Below are 23,803 nucleotides of genomic sequence, written 5' to 3'. Positions count from 1 at the left end.
GTGGACTATCATAGTCCGTTGGTCCACCTGTTCTCCTCTGCGATTGCGGTGCTCCATGGTCGGTGTCCTGAGTAGCATGTGTGAACTGAGTCTCCCCTGCAATCAACCATATTTCATAATTAGTAGTCAATAGTCAGAAATATGTGTCTATTTGTATGTGCAATGTATACCTGTGAAACGAACACTACGAGCACGACCACTACCACCAGTAGCAGCATCAGCACCACTACCACCACCACCAGCATCAGGCCCGGCACCGTCACCATCATCACCATCATCGGCCGAGCTGCTATCCTCGGACTCCTGATATGGAGGACTACGCTCACCTTTGCCATCATCAGTCTCGGTGTCGCTGCTCACTGGTTTTGCTGTTCCTTTGCCTTTTCGACGCTTCGGGTCACCCTTCTTAGGTCCTTTCTGCAACTTTCTCTTCCCTAGGTGAGTGTCACCTATATTTGTACGTGTCCAATCGCTGATGGAATCATTCCCCATAGCCTCACGTAGATCTGACTCGTTTATTTGATCTCTGACAATATGGGACGGGAGAGGGATGTCGCCGTCATCATCATCCTCGTCCAGAACTGGAGCCCGGTTAGATCTACCATATTCCATCCATTCCCGCACCGGATTTTTCTCATCATAGAAAGAAAGATGGGCTAGCTGGTCAATGAAATCACCTTCTTCACGCATCAGTGGCCCGGAGACCTCCTCAAGTCGGAGACGAAGATTGTAGTTGACATAAACAAGCTTATTAAGTTTCTTGTGCGACAACCGATTGCGAACCTTTGTATGCAGCAAGGCAAAAGTACTCCAGTTCCGCTCGCATCCACTGGACGAACAACATTGTGAAACAAGCCTCATGGCAAGGTACTGCAGTTTTGGAGTACTTGATCCGAACATCATCCACCAGGACGCTGCATGTGCAACCGAGTATGTAAGCAATATTTTCGAATAGAGAAAATAACAATTTCATACGGAATAACTCTTACATGGGGATGTCTTTGTGTCCATCGCCATCCGCATTGCCATATCACTGCTATACTCGCCAATTTTCTGCCGAAACACGTCAAACTCCTGCAATGCCTGGATGGCGCTCTGGAGATCCGTCATGCGCTGAAATGTATCCTTAAGTCCACGAAACATTTGTTGAGTTGGATCCATCGTATATGCATACCTCGGATTTAGGACAGCAGCTGCAAAATATAAATCACTTCAAATAAGCATTATTTCAATAGAGTTTAAAAATAGACGACTGATGTGTGCTTACCTGGACCCACATACGTGCCTATGAACACATCACGCAACCTCTCGTCCACCACTTCAACATACTCTTTCAGTGTGAAAACATTTGTTCCAAAGAAAGACTTCAGCTCCTGTTTCATAGTCTGGTAGGCCATCACGACTTCGCACATGTTCGGCTTCTTGTCCTGATCAGCGAAGCGAAGGAACTTGTATATTGGTTGAACCGTGTCGATGATATATTTCAATGCATCCCACCACTCCATACTTGAAAAACTTGCATGAGTAAATCTACCATCTTCGGTATTCGCCCATTTGCTGTGTTGGAACTCAGTAGATGCCATCCACTGCATGAAACGATCACGTTTCCGATAGATGCTCTCTAGGAACATGTAGTTGGTTCCAAATCGAGTGGCATTCCACTTGACCAACTCACCACCGATTGCGTTCCTCATCATTGTATTCAACTAACCATGATTGTGTAACCAATTTGAAATTCGCTTGCACTGCTTGATGATAACACCATGTTCAGGACTTCGAGCTATATCCTTCAACATCAAATTGACGGTGTGTGCTAGACACGGTGTCCAAACTATGTGGTCATACACGTCACTTAGTAGTTCGTTGCATGCTTTTTTGTAATTCGAGTCGTTGTCGGTGACTACGTGCACGACATTCTCCGGTCCAATCTCTTCCACCACCTTTTGAATCTCCTGCAATGGAAGACAGATTGTTTAGTAACATGTCAAAACATACACCATGCGAATGAAACATGTTTAGGGACTACCTTGAACAAATATGCAGCATCTTGAGTTCTTCCGGTCGCATCAATAGACTTATGGAACCACATGACCCCATTGCAATATATCAAAAAGTTGATGACACTCATCCTCGTCGGACCAGTCCATGAATCACACATCAACGTGACGCCAAATAAGGGCCAGTCTTTCTGAAACTTTACGTACCTCGTCTTCAAGTCTTGCTCGTTCTGATCAAGGTACTTGCCATCAATATCCCGTCCAGTGGGTGATGCGATACCTTCACCTGCAAACCATATGAAAATCATGAGATACAAGGATGTACGCTCATAGGTATCATTGCAATGAAAGAAAACTTACCCCACTTTTGTGTCTCCCTGACCGCACTGATAAAGTATGGACTGTCAGCCTGTCTTCCAGGAACTCCTGCAATATGGAAAAACTTTGACCAAGCTTTACCAATAGCTTCCTTTGCGTTCTTACCCTTCTGCGTCCAGGAGCCTGTATCAATCCTTGGTTGCATCATTCCTCTTCTCCCACCAGCTGCCAAGTTATAGTCCTCCACCACAGGACTTTCCCTCTGCGAAGTGGACCTTCGAAACATCCTCTGCATAACATTCCCCCCTCGTCGAACCACTACCTCCTCCACGCTCATATGCACCTCCTCTCTGTTCCACCCCCCGTCGGAACTCTGCTTCCGCTCTTGATAGATCCATGGCACGCTGCACCTGAGCTTCCTCATCTTCTTCATCACCGGGATAGTTTCCCTCCGCTGCAGCCTTCTCCCGTCTCAACCTCTCTCGAGCCTGGTCAGCAGTTGCCTTCTTTGCCCTATCCAACTCACGCTGAAAGAAGTCCCGCACATCAGGTGGCACATTCCTGCAATGGACCACCTCCGCCCCGCGCCCAGCCAAATGTTGTTTCAATCTAGTCGCACCACCTCCTCCTTTCTGCGTACGACAATAGTTGCATCGCCATCCGGGATAAAGATTTTCCCCGTGTTCCCATACAACATCTCTGCTTGCCATTGTCTATCTGCATACATGGACAACAAAAATATATCATCTAATATTCTAACTCCTAAGTCATAGTGTCAAAAATCATCTAAATACACCTAAATCCTAAAACATTCTAAATCCTAAAACATCCTAAATCCTAAATCTTACCTACATTCTAAATATACCTAAGTCATACACCTAAATCCTAAAAAAAATCATCTAAAATCATCTAGGGAAAAAAACCTCACCTGCCGGCGGCTTACCGCCGCTCGTGGCGGTTTACCTCCTAGCCGGACCGGTAAACCGGCCTCCAAGGGCGGCTAACCGGTAGATCTGGTGGCGGCCCGGCTTACCGGTGTGGGGGCCGGTTAGCCGCTCTCAGGAGCCGGATGGCTGGGTCAGGGCGGCGGACGGCAGGTGCGGGCGGCGGACAGGGGTTCCTAGGGGGCGAGAGGAGCGGACGAGGGGCTGGTGAGGCTGCGGGACGGTTGGGGATAGGTTAAATACGCTGTGCCGCGCGATGGGCCTTAATGGGCCGTCGTTTTTTTTTTCTTTTTCTTTTTTGATTTAACTTCTAAATTCCGCAAACCATACTAAATGATCAAATATTTGGGAAAATTTTACACCATTAGATTCGTCGTACCTTGAAATATTTTTAGGAATTTTTTGAGAATTTTTCATTTTTATTAATTCAAATTCAAATTTTAAAATTTGGCCGGTTTCAAACCGGACCAAACCGGTACCGGTCCGGACCGGTTTGGCCGGTTACCGGTCAAACCGGTCCGGTTACCGACGGTTTGGTAAACCATGGGTGGCAGGCGTCAGATGGCTTGGAAGTGGACCAAGTTTAATGGCACCAGCGTCCGCAGCATCTCCGGAGGACAAAAGGAAAGGGAAAGTGGAACTATGGGCTACTCCTAGCACTGTGGCACCATATACACGAGCCTTGTTCCATGCTTGGCGCATGGCAGCTTACCTATTTTCTAGCGAGTCCCTAATGACATGTTGGGTTGTTTTTCTGTTTGCTGGAATGGAGGATGTACTGAAATCAAGTTTTAGATCATTTTTCTTCCACAACATGTGCACCCAAGAGTACGAATTTAGTGGAGGTTTCTCCAAAAAAACCAATTTTGTGGAGGTTGAACTATTTGTGTGTTGTGGGGATTCTAGGGGTACCCACAGCCGGGTGGCGGAACGCACCCGCCTATTCCCAGTGAGGGAGTACTCGGGGAAGTACTAGGCAATGGGGCTAGATCTATGCTGAGAAAGGGGACTCAAGAACACACGATTTAGAGTGGTTCGGGCCGCCGGAGCGTAATACCCTACGTCCACTGTGAGATGTATTGTTCTTGGTTGTGTATGAACCTATCCTCTGCCGGCCTTGGCTCTTGCTCAGCCTGAGGTTTTCTAGCGGCGTTCCCCCCCCCTTTTATAGATCAAGGGGGAGCGGATACATAGGGCGTTGATGCCCCGACAGGTGGGCCCAACGTGACTGTGGCTACAGCGGTAGCGAATCTTTACTGCTGCTCTCCTGACTCAGGGGGGTCTTTTCTTGTCCCGTCAACTAGGCACTCGTTGGAGTAGCGTAGCTTGCGGCGTGGCCTGCTGAGGCTATTATGTAGCATCATAATGGGCGAAGCTGAGCCGTCGTATCCATCTGGCAGACGCAGTATGGGCGGCGCCAGCGGCTCCACTGCCTTGGTAATACGCGATCAATAGTGTCTCCTGGTCAATGAAACGCCTCAGCTTCTGTCATATCAATGCAGACGTTCACCTACCGCAATAAATGCAATGGTGGGTGAACGTTGGTATGGAAACCCAAACGGCCATGTCTTGCAGACACGTGGTGGCCCCGGACCACCTCGACGCGGGGCGTCGATCTCTTCCCTCAGCGAGGGGTCCGGTTATTATACAGGGGGTCCGGGACCCCATATGGGGTCCGGGACCCTGCGGGGGTCCGGTCTCCTCGGGGAGGTCCGGAGTCCCGACTGCTTCCGCATGAGTTCCTGCCTTTTCCGGGACACGTGGTGTCTCCGGACCTTTCCCAACTGAGGAACGGCCCAGGCCGCTGCTGGGAGAACAGGATTCCGGACCGCAGGGGTCCGGTTGTTTGGATGAAGTTAAGGATAACTATAAGGTCCTTGCCTAGACACAGCAAGAGGGGGTACCCCAGTCCTGGGGTACCGACAGTGGCCCCCGGGCCCACCTCGGGTGAGGTACGAACCCGCAGGTGGGGCCACCATCGTGATGAGTTCCTACGCAAGTTGATTGCGTCGGTGTGCCCACGGAGAGAGCGTGCATCCCGGACCCCTGAGGTCGGTATGCCTGTTGCTAGGTTTAGGTACTAGAGTGCTCTCCACGGGGCAACGAAGGTGTAGGCTTAGGGTACGGAACCAAGCTAAGCGGCTACACAGACTTCGGATCGCCCAGGGAGCAAGCACCTCTTCCCGGACCTGGCTTTTGTCGACCGTGGCGAGCGGTCTCCGCCGGAGCGGGCCACCGGAGTGGACTTGGAGCGACCGTGGCGAGCGGTCTCCGCCGGAGCGGGCCACCGGAGTGGACTTGGAGCGACCGTGGCGAGCGGTCTCCGCCGGAGCGGGCCACCGGAGTGGACTTGGAGCGACCGTGGCGAGCGGTCTCCGCCGGAGCGGGCCACCGGAGTGGACTTGGAGCGACCGTGGCGAGCGGTCTCCGCCGGAGCGGGCCACCGGAGTGGACTTGGAGCGACCGTGGCGAGCGGTCTCCGCCGGAGCGGGCCACCGGAGTGGACTTGGAGCGACCGTGGCGAGCGGTCTCCGCCGGAGCGGGCCACCGGAGTGGACTTGGAGCGACCGTTGCTGACAATCCGATGAAGCTTGTTACCGGACCTCATAGTAAGGTGCAAAGAAACCAAGCCTTATACTAGAAGAGAGTCCGGGTCCTCTAAAGACAGCAGTCTTGGATACTAGAGTACTTGTAACAGGGTAGTGAAGTACGTAAACTTTAGGGTACATTACCAGGCTAAGCCACGCGGAGCTTCTCTACCCCAGGATACAAATACCACTTCCCCAGAACAGGTCCCTAGGGGTCCGGACCGCCTTCCAGCTAGAAGGGGTGTCTTCACCTGACCACAAGCCAGCAACTTAACTTGGATTGTTAGCAATAAGGGAAACTCCGGTCAAGAGAAAAGAATAGCTAAACCGAGGCGGATAGGTGTAATCAGGGTGGAGCCTAGGTAAAGCTGAAAAAGAAAGTCTCCTTTATTATTGTGGTTGTCACGGTATACATCAGAGGTCGGGATTACGAGGTCGGACCTCCACCGCTCCGGACCGCTTTTGCCTGTTTGTGTGATAGGGCCAGAGGTCGGGTTTACAAGGTCGGACCTTGACCGCTCTGGACACACACGTAGACACCACGCTATTACAAAGGAGGAATTCTCTTAGTTTTTTCTTAGGAGTAACCTACGGCTGCATGCTATACAGCGTGTTCTTCGGAGGTGAAGGCGCCCTGGACGTGCCTGAACCGCATCATCCAGCATCACCTCGGGAGCTCGGGGGACCCCTTCTTGCCTAAGAGCTGTCACATGCTTACATGGCATGAGACAAATTCTTTGGCTTTGAATGGAAGAGGCCCCCTCCCCCTGCCGCCGCCGTTGCCGATGGAAACCAGAGCGCTTGCGCAGCAGATGGACCGGCGCGACGCGTGGAGAAGTGCGGTCGTTCGCCGGCCTGTCCATGGTGCTAGCGCCAGGGGCCCCCGCACGAGGAGGCGGGGTCCTGTTTGCAGCAGCGCCGAGCAACGCTGAGGTGGATCTCCGGCGCTGGAGACGGCAGGACGACACGGTCAACTTCCTCCGGGACGGCCGTCGGCTCCAGGCTCCATGTTGAGAGAAAGCCTTGAGCCGACGCCATGCCACCGCAGAGGAGGCGTGGCCGTTGCTTGAGAGAAAACCTTGAGCCGACGTAGGGGCGGCAGCGCGCAGCGGCGCCTCCGCCGTGCGCTGCCACGCCGGCTCTGAGGTGTTGCAGTGGCGACGCACAGCAGGCGTCGCTGCCGTGCGCCGCCACACCGAGGGAGTTGGAGCGCCGGTGCCAGGGCATGTGAAGTGAGTGTGGCGCTGCCTTCCTTCATCTTCTCGCTCGTCGTTGCAGAGGATGAACACGGCCCAGAAGCCCGAAAATCAAGCCAACGCCTGTCTTCCCCACGGACGGCGCCAAAATGTTGTGGGTGTGGCGCTGCCTTCCTTCATCTTCTCGCTCGTCGTTGCAGAGGATGAACACGGCCCAGAAGCCCGAAAATCCAGCCAACGCCTGTCTTCCCCACGGACGGCGCCAAAATGTTGTGGGGATTCTAGGGGTACCCACAGCCGGGTGGCGGAACGCACCCGCCTATTCCCAGTGAGGGAGTACTCGGGGAAGTACTAGGCAATGGGGCTAGATCTACGCTGAGAAAGGGGACTCAAGAACACACGATTTAGAGTGGTTCGGGCCGCCGGAGCGTAATACCCTACGTCCACTGTGAGATGTATTGTTCTTGGTTGTGTATGAACCTATCCTCTGCCGGCCTTGGCTCTTGCTCAGCCTGAGGTTTTCTAGCGGCGTTCCCCCCCTTTTATAGATCAAGGGGGAGCGGATACATAGGGCGTTGATGCCCCGACAGGTGGGCCCAACGTGACTGTGGCTACAGCGGTAGCGAATCTTTACTGCTGCTCTCCTGACTCAGGGGGGTCTTTTCTTGTCCCGTCAACTAGGCGCTCGTTGGAGTAGCGTAGCTTGCGGCGTGGCCTGCTGAGGCTATTATGTAGCATCATAATGGGTGAAGCTAAGCCGTCGTATCCATCTGGCAGACGCAGTATGGGCGGCGCCAGCGGCTCCACTGCCTTGGTAATACGCGATCAATAGTGTCCCCTGGTCAATGAAACGCCTCAGCTTCTGTCATATCAATGCAGACGTTCACCTACCGCAATAAATGCAATGGTGGGTGAACGTTGGTATGGAAACCCAAACGGCCATGTCTTGCAGACACGTGGCGGCCCCGGACCACCTCGATGCGGGGCGTCGATCTCTTCCCTCAGCGAGGGGTCCGGTTATTATACAGGGGGTCCGGGACCCCATATGGGGTCCGGGACCCTGCGGGGGTCCGGTCTCCTCGGGGAGGTCCGGAGTCCCGACTGCTTGCGCATGAGTTCCTGCCTTTTCCGGGACACGTGGTGTCTCCGGACCTTTCCCAACTGAGGAACGGCCCAGGCCGCTGCTGGGAGAACAGGATTCCGGACCGCAGGGGTCCGGTTGTTTGGATGAAGTTAAGGATAACTATAAGGTCCTTGCCTAGACACAGCAAGAGGGGGTACCCCAGTCCTGGGGTACCGACATTGTGAATTGTGATGATTCGTAGGTTTTAGGTTAACTTTCCGGCTACAAAACTGCTACTAAGCAATAAAATATCTAGTGGCTCATGTGAGATCGAGCCGATTGAAAAGTTGGCAACATAACACCCAGGTGTTAATCCTTGGTAATTAAGTTAATTAAAGTCACTAGTTTTAAACTCACACAGCAAAGCACAAAATCAAAACGTCTCCCGATGTCAACCGTTTTGAGCCCCACAACATTTAAATCACTCTCTCTTCTCCCCACCCTCTCCCTCACCCTCCCCGTACTCAGCTCGAGCTCAGGCTCTCCCCCTCTCATTTCTCACCCCAAACCCTAGGACCCAAATCCATCCATCCTCCATTGATCCAAGGCCTAAGGGAGCTTCAATTGGGTGGGGAATCATCTTCTCCGCGTGCTCCCTCCTTGGTTGGCTTGGATTCAAGCTCTTGGTGCAAGGACCCAAGGTAAATAATATAGGGGTTGGGATTGATCTCTTGTTCTAGGGGGATTTGGGTGGTTTCCTTTGGTCATGAACCTCCACTTGCATTCTAAACTAGGGCCTAGATAGAACTTATGCTGTGGAATCAAGTCCTTGTGGGGGACAAGAACTCATTCAAAGTAATTTAGGGGTTTGGATCGATCTCTTGTTCTAGATGGTTTTAGCTGATTTCCTCCGGTCAAAAGCATCCACATGAACTCCTAAACTAGATCCTAGAAGGTGTTTGGAGTTGGTGGGAGATTTTCGCCGCGCCAAGGTTTCTAGATTCTGGTCTGGCTAGGACCGGTCCGACCGGTCGGAGTTACCGGTCTGACCGGTGTCACGGTAGGTTGAGTAGGACCGGTCTGACCGGTCGGGTGGACCGGTCTGACCGGTGCTAGCAGAGCTGACAGGGTTCAATTAGGGTTAGTTGGTGCAAATAGTTAAAATTTAATTTAGCTATTGGTTACTTGTAATTTTTATGAAATCATGCATACATTTCTCATGTCATATGCATATGCATACGTATAGCAGCCGCGGCAGAGGAGGTCGTATACGAGGTGGTTGCGGAGCCACAGGAGCCCCAGGGGCAAGCCCCGCAGCAGGAGGATCGTGGGGAGTCGCCCCAAGGCCCCACTCACCCCAGTGTTGAGCAGCAGGCGCAAGGCAAGCCCAGTGCACATTCTTTTATTTCAAATTATGACACCTATATTATGTTTCTATTACTTGTGCATTAGGTTCAGAAATTGTTTGGAACCCTAGTTGCATGATACCTAGGTTTCCTCGAGTTATACTAGTATGTAGAGGACGATAGAAATGTTATGCTTAATAGGACTCGGTAGAAGACGAGTGATTTCGGGTCACTCGCGAGATATAGGGTATTTAGTTATTTTGAATGTATGGAATATTGAATTAGGTAAGAAAGGAAAAGAATTTGGAGACCGGGCGGGGGAAAGTTAGCCCCGTCTGTGTCGGTTAAGGACCGTTCGTTGTCTGGCCCTGTGATTGAGTTTGAACAGTACTAACCGCATACCGGGAGTAGGAGGTAGTCGAAACCGGTAAGCCGAGTACTGCTTTGCTTCAAAAGTACAGGAACCCGCACCCAACTCCTGGGGCGAGTCGAGTAGTCGCGGAGAATTGGGATACATATGTTTACTTTTGGTGGTCTCACGTTGAGCTCGGCTGACCATATGTCGTTGGGCTGGTTCCTGTAGTTCGAGGCGGGGAGGGGAAAGGTTGGTGCGTGGGGTCCGACGGGGCTTTTGCGTGCCGTGTTGGTTAGGTACACCTTGCAAGGTTAAATTGGATCGATTCGCCGTCAGTCGCTCTCGGATATGAGCACCTTGATCGCAGCACCGCATCGTAGTAATGCTATATGGAATTTTAAGTGATGATTGGAAATGACTATTATGAATTATTATCCCATGCTTGTCATGATTTGCTTAGCAGGTGCAAATACTAGTTAATGATTTTTGTATATTAAAATTGGAGCTAAAAGTGGAAAAATAAGGACTTATTTTAGAAGCTTTTTATGCAAATTAACCACCAACCAGAAAGCTTTGCATGTCTAAATATGTGGGCTAAGTTATACCCACTGGTTGGGTAAGCCTTGCTGAGTATTAGTATACTCAGGATTTGTTGCCACAATTATTATTTCAGGACACCCGGCCGTCGATTTCTGCCCCTGCTGCGTTAAATTCATCCGCAGAGATGAAGAGGGGTGGGAAGTGGTGGAGAGAGACCCTTAGGCTAGGGCTTTGTTGAGGTGTACACTTGGGGCTGAGTGTGCAGCCTTTCTGTTTTACGCAGACCGGTCTGACCGGTCCGTGGGACCGGTCTGACCGGTAGGGTCAGCAGGTAGTGCCGACCGGTCCGACCGGTTGGGTGCACCGGTCTGACCGGTCTCGATGGATCAGAACTGATGTAAGCTAGAGTAGTTGTATGATCTTTATATTCGATTTCAGTCATCTCCATTGTAAAAGTTAGCCTTGTAAATTATTTATGTATTTGAACTCAATTTGTAAAAATTAAATATCTCGTGTCGTGATCACCCTCGTATTTTAAGTATTTTCTCGTGCTTGTGCCATCTGCGCCCACCATCGCGTGGGACTACCGGTGTTGTTTCGATCGGGCCGTGGGTTGAGAAAGGATCGCCAAATTAAGCCGTTAAGTTAATGCGCCCGATGCGTTCAAATGACGGCCATTACGCTTAATTAGAGTTTTAATTTGACGGTTCCGTCACAATGTTAGCGTTGGGACACTATATTAACTTGCTAAGTTGCTAGTCCCATTACACACATATTATGTAGAAATGCAATACATCGATCAATACTTCTTTTCACAATCTAAATGTTCTTAACTTGTTGTAAGCGTGGATTTCTCGAGCGTCCACACAATCACATCGATATTGTGTGATATAAATACTTGTTAACATTAGCCTCTTGTAAGCGCCAAATCCTCTGCCCACTTTTTTTTATTCGCGTGGAGCATTTTACAAGTAAGCGTTACCCAAACTCAACCAAAGGTGATACGCAAAGGTCTTGTCGTTTCATTCTTGAAAACTGGACACATTTTCAACTGGTGCTTGGAGAGCATTCATCTTACTGCTCATCATTTCCGCAAGTTTCTGCTTTCTTCTCTCTTTTTTTGAAAACAAGTTTCTACTTTCTTCTGTTTTTTTTTAAACAAGTTTATACTTTCTAACAATAGAGCATTACCGGTGAACCTCTGATCACGGCATCAAACTTTTGCGCCTCTAAAACTAGTGCTACCTGCAAATCCGGCTCCAATGTCCAGTTGCCAATAATGCAAGAACGTTCAAATAAACCCCTATTGGCTAAAAGTTCGGATCTGCCCACGAATGATAAGCACACAGAAATATTTGGGCCGGCTTGTCGGCGACCCATTTTCTTGTGGGCGACCTCCGTGTGTCTCTGTGTGCGCAACACTCCAACCCGCGCATTAAAAATGGGCGTCCTCTCACACAGAAGGTGGCCGCCACCCCGCGAGATCAGCCAATGGGCGACGCCCACCGTCCCACCGCCGGTCCCCGGTCACCTCTGGCGATAGTAATCGTGTGTTTAGTTGGTGAAAAAATTTAGATTTAGTAGTATCACACTTCGTTGTTATTTAATAATTAATATTTAATTATAGATTAATTAATGTCGTTATATTGATCTCGTGGAAATCAGTCAGACATTGTAATTAGTTATTTTTTAACTATATTTAATATTTTATATATGTATTTAAAAATTTGATGTGACAAATACTGTATAAACAAATTTGGAAACTAAACGGGCGTAACCGATAAACCCAGCATCCCGACACGCATCTCCGCGGCCACGTGCCGGTCACCGTCTGGGCATCTCCCCTCCCGATAAGGCAGTGCGGGTGTGGCCACGCCAACAACCTTCCCTATAAATATTCACTTACCCCCTCGGGATCCCGAAGAATCGCACACTCCGCGCTGCTTCTCACCTCGCCTGGCTCTCTTCAGTTTCAAGGATCCGAAGCTCTGCTCCTCTTTTTCTCGGCCTTGGTTCGCTCGACGCTCGCTGGGTGTGTGCTCGCCGGAGGTAGAAGCTGCCCTGCCCTGGGTGCCCGGAGGATCTGTAGGGGCGACATGGTGGTTCATCTGGTGCTGGCTTGATTCTCTTGGCTGCGAGGTTTGATTTGGGTTTTGGTGGTAGGCGGGAGTTGCTGGTACAATAGGAAAAGTGGAGGAAACGATGAGCTTTAGTGCCGTGGACATGGAGGAGGAGAGCGGCGCCGCGGCGGCGGCGGAGGAGATCCGGCGGCTGCCGGCCGAGGTGAACTGGGAGATGCTGGACAAGTCGCGGTTCTTCGTCCTCGGCGCGGCGCTCTTCTCGGGCGTGTCCGCGGCGCTGTACCCGGCCGTGGTGGTCAAGACGCACCTGCAGGTGGCGCCGCCGCCCGCGGCGGCCACCGCGACCGCCGCCGCCATCCTCCGGCGGGACGGCCCGAGAGGGTTCTACCGCGGGTTCGGCGCGTCGCTGGCCGGCACGGTGCCCGCGCGCGCGCTCTACATGGCGGCGCTCGAGGCCACCAAGAGCTCGGTCGGCTCCGCGGCCGTCCGGCTCGGCGTCTCCGAGCCCGCCGCGTCGGCGGCAGCCTCCGCGGCCGCGGGCGTCTCCGCCGCCGTCGCCGCGCAGGTCGTGTGGACCCCCGTGGACGTCATCAGCCAGCGGCTGATGGTCCAGACCTCCGCCACCTGCCGCTACCGCGGCGGCGCGGACGCGTTCCGGAAGATCCTCGTCGCCGACGGCGTCCGCGGCCTGTACCGCGGGTTCGGCCTCTCCATCCTGACCTACGCGCCGTCCAACGCCGTGTGGTGGTCGTCCTACGCCATGGCGCAGCGGCTCCTCTGGCGCGTCGTCGGCGCCGAGCGCTCCGAGAGCTACCCGTCCCTGATGGCCGTGCAGGGCGCGAGCGCCGCGCTGGCCGGGGGCGCGTCGGCGCTGGTGACCATGCCGCTGGACACCGTGAAGACGCGGCTCCAGGTGATGGAGGCCGACGCGGCGCGCCCGACGCTGGCGAGCACCATGCGCGGGCTGCTCAAGGAGGGCGGGTGGGCGGCGTGCTACCGCGGGCTCGGACCGAGGTGGGGGTCCATGTCGCTGTCCGCGGCGACCATGGTGACCACCTACGAGTTCCTGAAGCGGCTCTCGGCGAAGGAGGGCTCCATGGGCTAGATCCTCAGTCCCTAACCGTAGCGGTGATGATCGTCAAGTGATGACCCGACCGAATCGCCCGTGTCCATCGTCGTGGGAGCGAGATCGATCCATGATCCTTCCTTGTACATATGCTCAAGCTATTTGCCGTTCTCGTTTCTTGATCCGGCGCTATAGAGGGGGTGGGCAGGAGGAACTACTAGAAGGGGGGTTTTAGGATGCAGAAATTTTGTTTGCTTTTGCTGGGCGCTGCAGCTTCAGGCCTGTGTCTGCTGCCTCTGATGATGATGATGAAAGCTTCTATGGAAAGAAGAATTTCCGGCCAAAACTCAATACCTGCATAACTGCATTTGTCACATCATGGTAGTGAAGCTTGCCTGCCTACTCTGCAGAGTGATGTGCACTAGCTGCATCGCTGTCATGGATTTGCTTCTTGGGTTCGTGCCCGCGGTCGCGTCGCGTCTCCTCACCGTTTTCTTCGCTTCGTTGCCGGTTTGATCCACCCGTCGGCTCGCTGAGGTGATTCGCGCACATCGGAACAACGAACAAAGGTAGCAAACGTGCCACTTCGATGAGCCTCCGGATTCCCGGAATCTGGGACAGTGGGGGGGGGGGGGGGGGGGGGGGGGGAGAGCGTTCGCGCTAGTGATGGTCACGACCCGTTCTGAATTTGGTCACTTGAAATCTTTCCAAAAAGAAATAAAGAAGAAGTTTGGTCACTTGAGACTTAGAGAGGACTGCAACTGCTGCAATCAAGTGCTAGACGCGGCCTGCCTTGCTATTGGAGCCAGGATACAGTCGCAGGATTGATTAAACGGAGGAAAAAGCCAAGGCGAAGGATGACAGCGAAAGAAATGCGGATTTGAACACCTGTAGTGATCAGGCGGCAGGTGGCGATGCTTACCAGGCTTCATCCCCATGCTATTAGCGGATAAACTAAAACGAAAAATCGTGCTCCCCAATTCTCACACACCTGCGACTGCTTGACTCGGGAAATCTGGGCATTGGAAACTCAATCCCGCATCAGGAACATGGGGGAACGCCGCATCAATCACTCGTCGAGTCGTCATCGCAGAGAAAAACAGGGGCGCCTGCTCTCGCGTGATTCGCAGCAGCCGCGCCCCGAATCGGGTCTGGTAGTGGGCCGGAGGTGGGGCCCAGCCCAGGGACAGCGACGCTGGCCCTGCCTCTGCTTGGTCCGTGGCGCTGGCTCGCGCGGTTCGTTGAGCCTCGACACCCGGTGTGGGCATGGCATGGGACACCGGTGAGGCCGCCAAGGATTTGATTCATTTCGTTCGTTTCGTTTCTCTGGAATGATTCTCTTCTCCTCCTGTCTTATTTTCGAAAAAAAATTCTATTCTCCTGCCGTATTGCTTTTCTGGCTTGACTCGCAATTGGCGCGTGGGTCCGGACCCACACATTAGCTGCCAGGGTATAATTGGCCAAATGGGCCAGACCCGTTGGATCGGCACGGGCACGGGCACGGCCTTATAAAGCACAGTCCTGGAATGGCCCGGCCCGTGGCCAATCAGGCCCGTGTTGTGATAGTGCCAGGCCTAGTGCCGCATGTCCAGCTCGCGGCACTAGCATGGGCTCATTTAATGGGCAGGCACGCGGAGGCCCGTTTAAAAGCCCACCACCCACGTTTCAACCCTAATCTCCACTCACTTCTTTCCCTGTCTCTCGCCGTCTCGCATCCTTCACGCACCGCCGCCGCCCCCCTGCCGCTCGCCCGCGCTCTGTCGTCGAGTCCCGCCACGGCCAGCGCCGGCGGCTCCTCGCCTCCTCCTCAGCCAGTGCCGTCGGCTCCTCCTCACCGCCGCTTCTTCCCCGATGCGCCGTCCCCGGCCTTCCACGGCTCCTATACGCAGCTCCTCGTCGATGCTGTAGGCTCGCCCGCCGCCTCTGCAGCCACGCCGTCCGTCCCCGTGCCGTCCGTCCAGGGCCGTACCGGCAAATTCGAGGGCCCTGTGCAAAACAATGGACTGGGCCCTAGTGGACTAGTGCAGGATCGCGAATACCAAGCGATAGCAGCCGGCAAGCGCGATGTGCTGTGTGAAAGCACAAATGTTAGAAGTCACACGTGCGACTTGTAGTTAAATCATCACAAAAGGTCTAATAACTATTTTTTTGTTCCGGAATAATTTCTTTTATTGCTTGAACAATTGTTATTGTTTGAGCAACAAAAATTTTTTCCAAAAAAAAGTTTGTTCTAGCAACAAAGCATTGAGGGGTCTGGTTTATTAGACCGATTTTAGGTTCAAAATATGGAATCCTGGAGAGGTTGTGGTGCTGTGATAGGTCCACTCGAGATCACACACGTGACCCCGAGTAGCACCCATGTAAAAGGAAGTGATAAGTGATACGCCTACAATGATTTATATTTTAGGAGCAATTTGGGCCATATTTTACCACAAATTGGATCAACAATCAACTAAATTAAAATATTTACATGACTATATCTAATGTATATCTAATATTTTGGGGGCCCTTCAAATTCGGGGGCCCTGTGCGGTCGCACGGCCCGCACGTGCCTAGATACGGGCCTGCGTCCGTCCCCGCGCCGCTGCCTCGTGTTGTCGTGCTCGGAGGCAAGGCACGACACGACACGCCGCCGCCCTCGTAGGGCTGTTCTTGGGCCGATGCCGGGGCACGGCAGCACTACGCTGCCCGGCACGGCGGCGCTGCGTGCCCCGCCGTGCCGTGCTTTGCCGGACTAGTGCCGTGCCATGCCTGGGCGGCCCCGTTTGGCCAAGTATATGCTAGGGGCAACAATTTTTTTTGGAACATATTAAGTGCAAATCAATCTCTCCGTGCAAACTATGAAAACTTCAATCTGGGTCATCGGGTCAACATCCAAGGGGAGGGACGGAAGGGGTGGGAGGGGAGATTTGCAAAAGTGTGATTACCCAATTCAAGGGTGGGTCCAGATTGTAAAATTACCCAATCTCTCATGCCCCTTGGATGTTGATCTGATAACCAGATTGAAGTTTCCATAGTCTGCACGGAAAAATTGATTTGCACCTAATACGTTTCCAACGGGGGCCAACATTGCTAATTCATTTTTTCCATTGCTTGTCTTGCTTGACTCGCAATTGATAGGCTATGGCCTCAAGGTTGCAGAGGCGCGGTCTCATCTGTCGTGCTTGCAATCCGGAGGCTGCACGGTCCTAGATTCAAAATGGCATCTGGCCCCTCCTGTTCCTCACTTCCTGCAATGGCCGCCCTGGCCTCCTGTGATGGATGGCATCCTCGAAGCTTTTCGCAGCTGCGTGCGTTCTATTCTCGCCGGAACCAGCAGAAGCTTAACCCGTCGACGGTAAGCTTAACCTGATTTGCAGCTAGTTGCGTCACTGCATCATTAGCAACCGATCATGCGTGGTTCGAGCAAGTCACCAACAGTCTATTAGTATAACTGTGCTTCGAAAAGGCACATGAATGGGAGCGGAATGAGGACGGGAGTCTTCTTTCTTTCTTTTTTTAGGAAATTATGACAGAGTCATCGTCGCCTGCAACTGCAAAAGCGCAAATTCCTCCCATCTCTTTGGAGCCAAGGGGCAAGGGCAAGGCGGACAGGTAGAGTGATCAAAGAGTGACGTAGAAAAGATTGCCCCTCGTTCACGGCTAACAGCGACGTGCGGCGAAAACGTGGCCGGGCTACGTGCGATGACGACGACGATCGTGTCAATCCTCGCACTTAAATTCCACGCTGCACCTTTTGCGGTGGCGTTGATGACTTGATGCTCGGAAAATGACGCTGTAGTTAATTGAGGTTCAAGACTTAACGCCCAAGAAGAGTCGGTCATTCTTTCCCGCCGTACCTCGTCCACACGGAAGCTGACCTCACCTGACCCGGCGATGCTACCAGACAGACGATTTCATCAGTAGTACCCGCCCCGCAGGGTCGGTAAACCAATTTCTGTACTACGGACCAGGCGAACACGGCGACACATCCCGAACATATGATAACATCTTCTCTTAACATCTGCATCTCATTTCACACATACCGAGTTCCCAATGGTTAAGCTGACATAGATAGGGCACAAAATGTGCCCCCCCTCCTCCCTTCTTCAGTATGCGTAGGATTTAAGCTGGGCACCAAAATGGCAGCAGAAGAGTACATGGGGGCTCCTATACATCTCGTGAAAGATGGTTAAACAAATCATCTATAAAGTCCAGTTGATATTGAACTAGTATTTTAAAAATGTTGAACTAGTATTTTAAAAATATTAAAAAAAATATTCCGAAAATATTGAAAATCAACATTTATACCACTTTCTTCTTCGGCCGCGTGGTCGGCAGTGGAGCGGAGCAGTGGCGGCGGCGCGCAGGAGGCGGTGGCAGGGCGCCGGCGCCGCCCCCCGGGTGGCGGCAGGTGCACGGGAGGTAGGGCCGGGCATTCGGGTTACCCGAAATTTTCGGGTCGGGTAGTTCGGGTTTTAGGAATTTCGGGTTACCAAAAATGATACCCGAAATCAGTTGGGAAAAAGAAGAACCCGAAAATTCGGATACCCGAAAATTCGGGTTCGGGTTCGGGTTTTACCCGAATTACCCGAAATTCTGGAACTCCACATATGCAGTATAAAATCAAATCAAATACACCCAACCATACATCCAGTTCACACGTCCAAACTGACAGTTCAAACGAAATTAACTAACACTTCACACGTCCAAACCGTGACAGTTCACACTTCACATATCACAATTAATAAACATAGTTTTGAAGCACACAAATCAAATCATAGATGAAAAAACAAATTATTTCGGGTTGTTCGGGTATTTCGGGTACCGTGGCCCAATACCCGAACTACCCGTATTAATTTCGGGTACCGTGGGTTGGAACCCGGATTAGGGTTCGGGTTTTTCGGGTTCGGACTTTTCGGGTTCGGGCTCGGGTTTTTCGGGTTCGGGTATCGGGTATCGGGTTTTCTGCCCAGCCATAACGGGAGGGAAGGAGGCACAAGAGGGTTAGAATTTTACTAGGTGGATCCACTGGTTGTAGATGATTACACGAATCTCAATAAGTGGAAGGTGGTTTCATAAGATATATAGGATGGTGGGTGTTCATGGGCTAGCTTGGAAAAGAGCAAAGGAAAGGCCTTCTGAAATTGATACGCGGGCTCCTTCCTTCTCTTGCTTGGGCTGCAACCAGCGACAAAGAGAGGCCCATCTGGGCTGAATCCTCTCTGGAGGCCCATCTAGAACTGGACGACGGCGCGGTCGCCGCCGCCGCTGGTGGCCGCCGGCGACCGGATTTGCACGGCGATGGGAATCGCATCTAACGGTTGGTGGCGGCGTGGCGCGGTCCTTGTCTTCCAACCGGTACGAAAAGTGCCGTCAGCAACAACCCCATGTTCACAAAACGTTTGCAGACACTGACAAACCGGGCCCACGAGCAGCTGATGCATCCACCCGCCCAACCACTCCCCCTCCGGTCGCCGTCACGGCGCCCGCCTCCTCGCCAGCCGCTACACCTCGCCACGCCACTCCCCATGAGATGAGAGCCGCAGCCACATCCACATCCACTGCCGCCGCGCTCCTCGCCCCGCGCCTGACGTGCTCCGCCAGCCGCGCCCGCCTCGTCTCCTCCCGCCCCCCCGCTCCGCCGCGTCGCCGCCATGGCCGCCGCCGCCGCCCCCTCCTCCTTCCGCCCGGAGGAGGCGCGCTCCCCTCCCGCCCTCGAGCTCCCAACTCCGCCTCTATCCAAGGTGACATCTACTTCCCGCTTCGGATTCCTCCTTGTGAGTTTTGAGCTAGGTCAGGGTTTGATCTGACCCCCGCAGTTTATCTTCTGCGTGTGCAGTTCAAGGTGGCGCTGTGCCAGCTCTCGGTGACGGCGGACAAGGCTCGCAACATCTCGCACGCGCGTGCGGCCATCGAGGTGGCGGCCACCAAAGGCGCCAAGCTCGTGCTCCTCCCTGTAAGTCCCGGACAAGTTTTTTTTCTCTCTCTCGCCATCACCTGCTCTTTGGTGCTACTAGTATTGTGTAGTTGTCAAGTTGATTTCGCCGTGGAATAAAATTCTCCGTTAGGATGGTGAACGCATTAATTGTTTTTTTTTGACGATGTGTGCATAGGAGCGTCAGTTCTTAACATCGTTTCGTAGGTTGATCAGCAATTACTGAAGATGCAAGCCTTGACTGTTATTTGTTATGTCCTCTAGCAGAGGATTGCATCACTGGACAGGGGTAGTGTTCGCTGTGCCATATCATGGCCATGTCTAATTCTGAAATGTTACATGATCAAGCTATGCACGTGCACGTCAGTCTGGTTTTGTTACTTGACCTGGCCACCCCTACCAGGGCCTAGGGGCATGTTGTGATCATACACATTTTTAGCCAAAATGCATCATGTCATCATGGAGAGAAGATCATGACAAAGTAAAAAAAAATTAGGGTTGGACTGGTGCAGGGAGGAATGAGCTACGCTCAGGCAAATTAATGTTCAGACTTGGACCAAAACGTACATGGTGGGCCTGCTTTGGGCACAACTCAAGTGTTTTATGCGTTGGTGATATTATGTCGGTCTCTAGGTTTAGACAATAGTAAATTCCTTGCTCTTCCATTGTAAATTGGCGCAAATGTTATCCATGCTTATGCTACTTTCTTATATTTACATAGATCACTTATTTTTAATGCATGCAGGAGATATGGAATGGTCCATATTCAAATGACAGCTTTCCAGAGTATGCTGAGGACATCGAGGCTGGTGGAGATGCAGCCCCTTCGTTTTCAATGATGTCAGAGGTTGCTCGCAGCTTGCAAATTACCCTTGTTGGTGGTTCTATACCTGAACGTTCTGGTAACAGCTTGTACAATACATGCTGCGTCTTCGGTTCAGATGGCAAGCTTAAGGGTAAACATAGAAAGGTACTGCTGAAACTCCTTGTAGCCAAAATACAGTTTTCTGTTCTTGTTGATTAGATCAGATTCATCAAAAGTACATTCACAGTGCGCATACTATTTTGTCGAATTTATCTATCTAATTAATGCTATATTGTATATTTGTACCCACATCATACCAACTCGTAGTAATACCTGAATCATGCCAGCTTGGCAGGTCCAAGTGGTATTTCCACACTAGTGAGCGTGAACCTGAATATGTTGCAATGTTGACACGTCATAAATGCACATTTGATCTTGTCCATCTATTTAGGGGGATGCTAATTTTCTTTTTTTCCATCTTATACATGCCTTTTTCGCTCCCTTTCACTTTCAGTGTGCTTAATGTGAGTAGTAAGTTTAGTTCAGTCGTAGCGTGTTGTGATAATGAAAATTGTTGCATTTGCAGATCCATCTTTTCGACATTGATATTCCAGGGAAGATTACTTTCAAGGAATCAAAGACTCTTACTGCTGGGCAGAATCCTACTGTTGTAGACACAGGTTTGTCCAATTAATCTCCATCTGCAGCAAATGAAGCATGTACGATTAGGCTATGAGATCATTGGGACATGCATGCTTCAGAAACTTTGTCTTTCGATCCTTTGGTTTTGTCTTCCAAAGAGAGCACTTGTTTGATGGTCGGGATAGTTTTGTTCAAGTAATACTATCACATGTTGTATGTGTGTCACTTGCTTTTCAAATGTCTTTTGTTTTTGTTGCTTAAACATATCTAATATTTCAATGGCAGTGTTGGTTTCTTTTTTTTTCAGATGTCGGCCGAATTGGTATTGGTATATGCTATGACATCCGCTTCCAGGAATTAGCAATGCTGTATGCTGCAAGAGGTATGCCTTCCTCGTCTAGTGCTTTTTGTTGTGTAGTCATCTCATTGAAGTTGTAACTTGACGATGTAACTATACTTTTGCTTAATGCATGGCGTGTGCCACTGTATTTGACTATTGAATCTGCTAACCTACTTGACATATAGAATGATTACAGTCTCAGAATTCCATAGTAAAACATACTCCGATTCTGCTTTTTTTTTTCCAGTTTTCAGATTTTTAGTTACTATTAGCAAGCACGAACACATTATTACAGCCTACTACTGTTTCTTACATTTGAAAAATAATGAAAGCGGCAAAATGGACTAAGCTAATTTTGTTGACTGCAGGTGCTCATTTGTTGTGCTATCCTGGTGCATTCAACATGACTACCGGGCCATTGCACTGGGAGTTGCTGCAAAGGGCGAGGTAATACATCAATTTGCAACTTGAGATATGAGCTAAAATGACCACTACTATTTATGCTAGTCAACTTACCTAAAACATGCAGAAATGTAGTCAGATTCTTGATTAGAACTTCTGAATAATTCTTAGGGATAGTTACATATCTGAAGTGTCTCTACTGATGACATCATTTTTGCATTGCCAGGGCTGCGGATAACCAGGTATGCTGAGCTACTATGCTTGCTGCTCTTTCATTTTTCTTAACTGTAACTTATCATTCTTGTTTCCCAGCTTTATGCTTTCAAATTTTAATCAATTGTTTGGTCCCAGCTGTTTGTTGCAACATGTGCTCCAGCTCGAGATGCCAGTGCAGGTTATGTTGCTTGGGGACACTCCACTCTTGTTGGACCTGTAAGCTGATTTTAGCTTTGAATGTTCCGCCTCTAGTTCTGTCACTAACCGCCGCAGATTTCTTGTTTTCAGACAAAGACTCTGCACCACCACAAAACTAGTAGTTGTGTTGCAGATATGATCACGTCATAATTAACTATTTGTGTTTTACTCAGTTTGGAGAGGTGATTGCAACAACTGAGCATGAGGAGGCAACTATAATAGCAGAAATAGACTATTCATTGATTGAGCAGAGGAGGTAAGCAGACTGAAATTCCCGCACTCTCCAGTAGTCCTATCTGTAATCACATTGGGCTGAATGGTGTGGCATAAATCATCTCCAGGCAATTTCTTCCTCTGCAATACCAACGGCGTGGCGATCTCTATCAGCTCGTAGATGTTCAGAGACTGGGTTCTCAGTAGCAATCTCGTACGGCTTAGTTCGTGAGATGCACATGCATGCCCTTGTCTGGACAGATCTGATCGAGCTGGTTTGTGAAGAGAAGATGAATAAGGTGACTCAATAACTTGTAGTACCTTCATCCTCCCGAGTCGCCAAAGATGATTACTCCTGTGTATTAAGACGATGTATTGTCTTCATGAAACAAAGATAATGAAAGATGTCCCTCTAATTTCTTTCTTGGCTCAACCAGTTTGAATTTCGTACAAATTTCTCAGCTGGGAGTTGGAACCCATCTACTCCCCATTTGTCTGGCGTTGGAACCCATCTACTCCCCCATTTGTCTGGCCATCTGCAACCACAGTACCAGAGTAAATGGGTATGATGGAACTATGATGGAAGGGTAGGGCAACCTGTGAACTGCGAGCCGAGAGCCATCAATGATGAGGCAGGTTCCCTGGCCCTGCCCTGCACTGCACCTCAAGACGACTGCTACCCGCAGGTGCCACACGCTGTGACAGTGTCAGTCGCCGTGGCAGGCATGGCGCATGGCATGGGGAGCTCATGAGCCCAGAAGCAGCAGCCGCCGGAGCTGTGAACCGATTTAAGGCCTCTCACGCGTTCCATTTAAAGTGAGGTCGAGGTTCGGTTCGAACGAATCCACTTCTCTTGAATGCAGGCATGCAGCGCTTTGCTGTTTGGTATTTGCTCTGCTCCACTAGACCACTACAGATCGACTACAGAGCCGATGTCGATCGTCTCGGAACGTCAGTTAAGTTAGCAATTTAACCTCTACATACGTCCTTTTGCAATGTAGAGTACTAGTGTACCACAAAGAGTGGGGCGTTGTCCTTGCAACTCGAGGAAAAAAACAAAAATCTGCAATCTCCTAAACCTCTAATATTTCATTCTATTGGGCTGCAACGGTGTTTTTCTCTCACATCAAATCATCATCAGTCAGCAGTGCTTTTCTCTCGTAATAAATCAGTATCAACAACCAGCTACAACCAGCCGAACAGAATATTTGTTTTCCACCAAAACGACCGTTCCGAGTTCTTAATGGTAACCTGAAAACTTGAGCAAAATCACAGATTCAGTATGGTAAACTACTGTACTGTATGTTTTTTTTTTCAAAAAAATACTGTAGGGGATTATCCCCGTTTAATTTCTGTACATGATGAATTAGCGAAACAACAGGTAGCTCTTACCAAAGAGCTCTAGTAATGCTCGGCTTAAATTGCAAGTAATCGCTAGTGTACTAGAGCTCTAGCGATTACCAAAGAGCATTTGTTTAAGCCGAGCATTTTGGTAAGAGCTACTGTACTAGAGCTCTAGCGATTACTTGCAATTTCAGAACCGTAATGCTCGGCTAAAATTGCAAGTTGTGCATCC

At 50.9% G+C, this 23,803-nt stretch overlaps 1 protein-coding gene, 1 long non-coding RNA gene and 1 pseudogene across 3 annotated transcripts; 2 read left to right on the top strand and 1 right to left on the bottom strand.

Annotated features, from left to right (window-relative positions):
* Positions 1–1,888: 1,888 nt before the first annotated feature.
* LOC120648887 lies at positions 1,889–2,170 on the bottom strand. Its single transcript, XR_005665110.1, has 2 exons — positions 2,027–2,170; positions 1,889–1,952 (listed from the first exon to the last, which is right to left on the bottom strand). It is a non-coding gene; the product is annotated as an uncharacterized LOC120648887 (long non-coding RNA).
* A 10,078-nt stretch (positions 2,171–12,248) lies between these two features.
* Positions 12,249–13,856, top strand: LOC120647141 (solute carrier family 25 member 44-like). Its single transcript, XM_039923787.1, has one exon. The coding sequence runs from the start codon at positions 12,550–12,552 to the stop codon at positions 13,531–13,533; it is 984 nt and encodes a 327-aa protein (XP_039779721.1). The 5' UTR covers positions 12,249–12,549; the 3' UTR covers positions 13,534–13,856.
* A 5,138-nt stretch (positions 13,857–18,994) lies between these two features.
* Positions 18,995–22,660, top strand: LOC120647140 (annotated as a pseudogene). Its single transcript, XR_005664695.1, has 10 exons — positions 18,995–19,220; positions 19,316–19,432; positions 20,157–20,381; positions 20,803–20,896; positions 21,166–21,240; positions 21,567–21,645; positions 21,827–21,842; positions 21,952–22,032; positions 22,188–22,270; positions 22,356–22,660. The product of XR_005664695.1 is annotated as an omega-amidase, chloroplastic-like (transcript).
* Positions 22,661–23,803: the final 1,143 nt, after the last annotated feature.

Source organism: Panicum virgatum, chromosome 9K (assembly GCF_016808335.1).
Source record: "Panicum virgatum strain AP13 chromosome 9K, P.virgatum_v5, whole genome shotgun sequence".
Taxonomy (NCBI): domain Eukaryota; kingdom Viridiplantae; phylum Streptophyta; class Magnoliopsida; order Poales; family Poaceae; genus Panicum; species Panicum virgatum.
This window is presented reverse-complemented; position numbering and strand designations above follow the sequence as displayed.

Bases quoted from the DNA above. Each gene is read 5' to 3' on its own strand.
- LOC120647141 (XM_039923787.1), top strand. From the start codon at position 12,550: ATGAGCTTTAGTGCCGTGGACATGGAGGAGGAGAGCGGCGCCGCGGCG.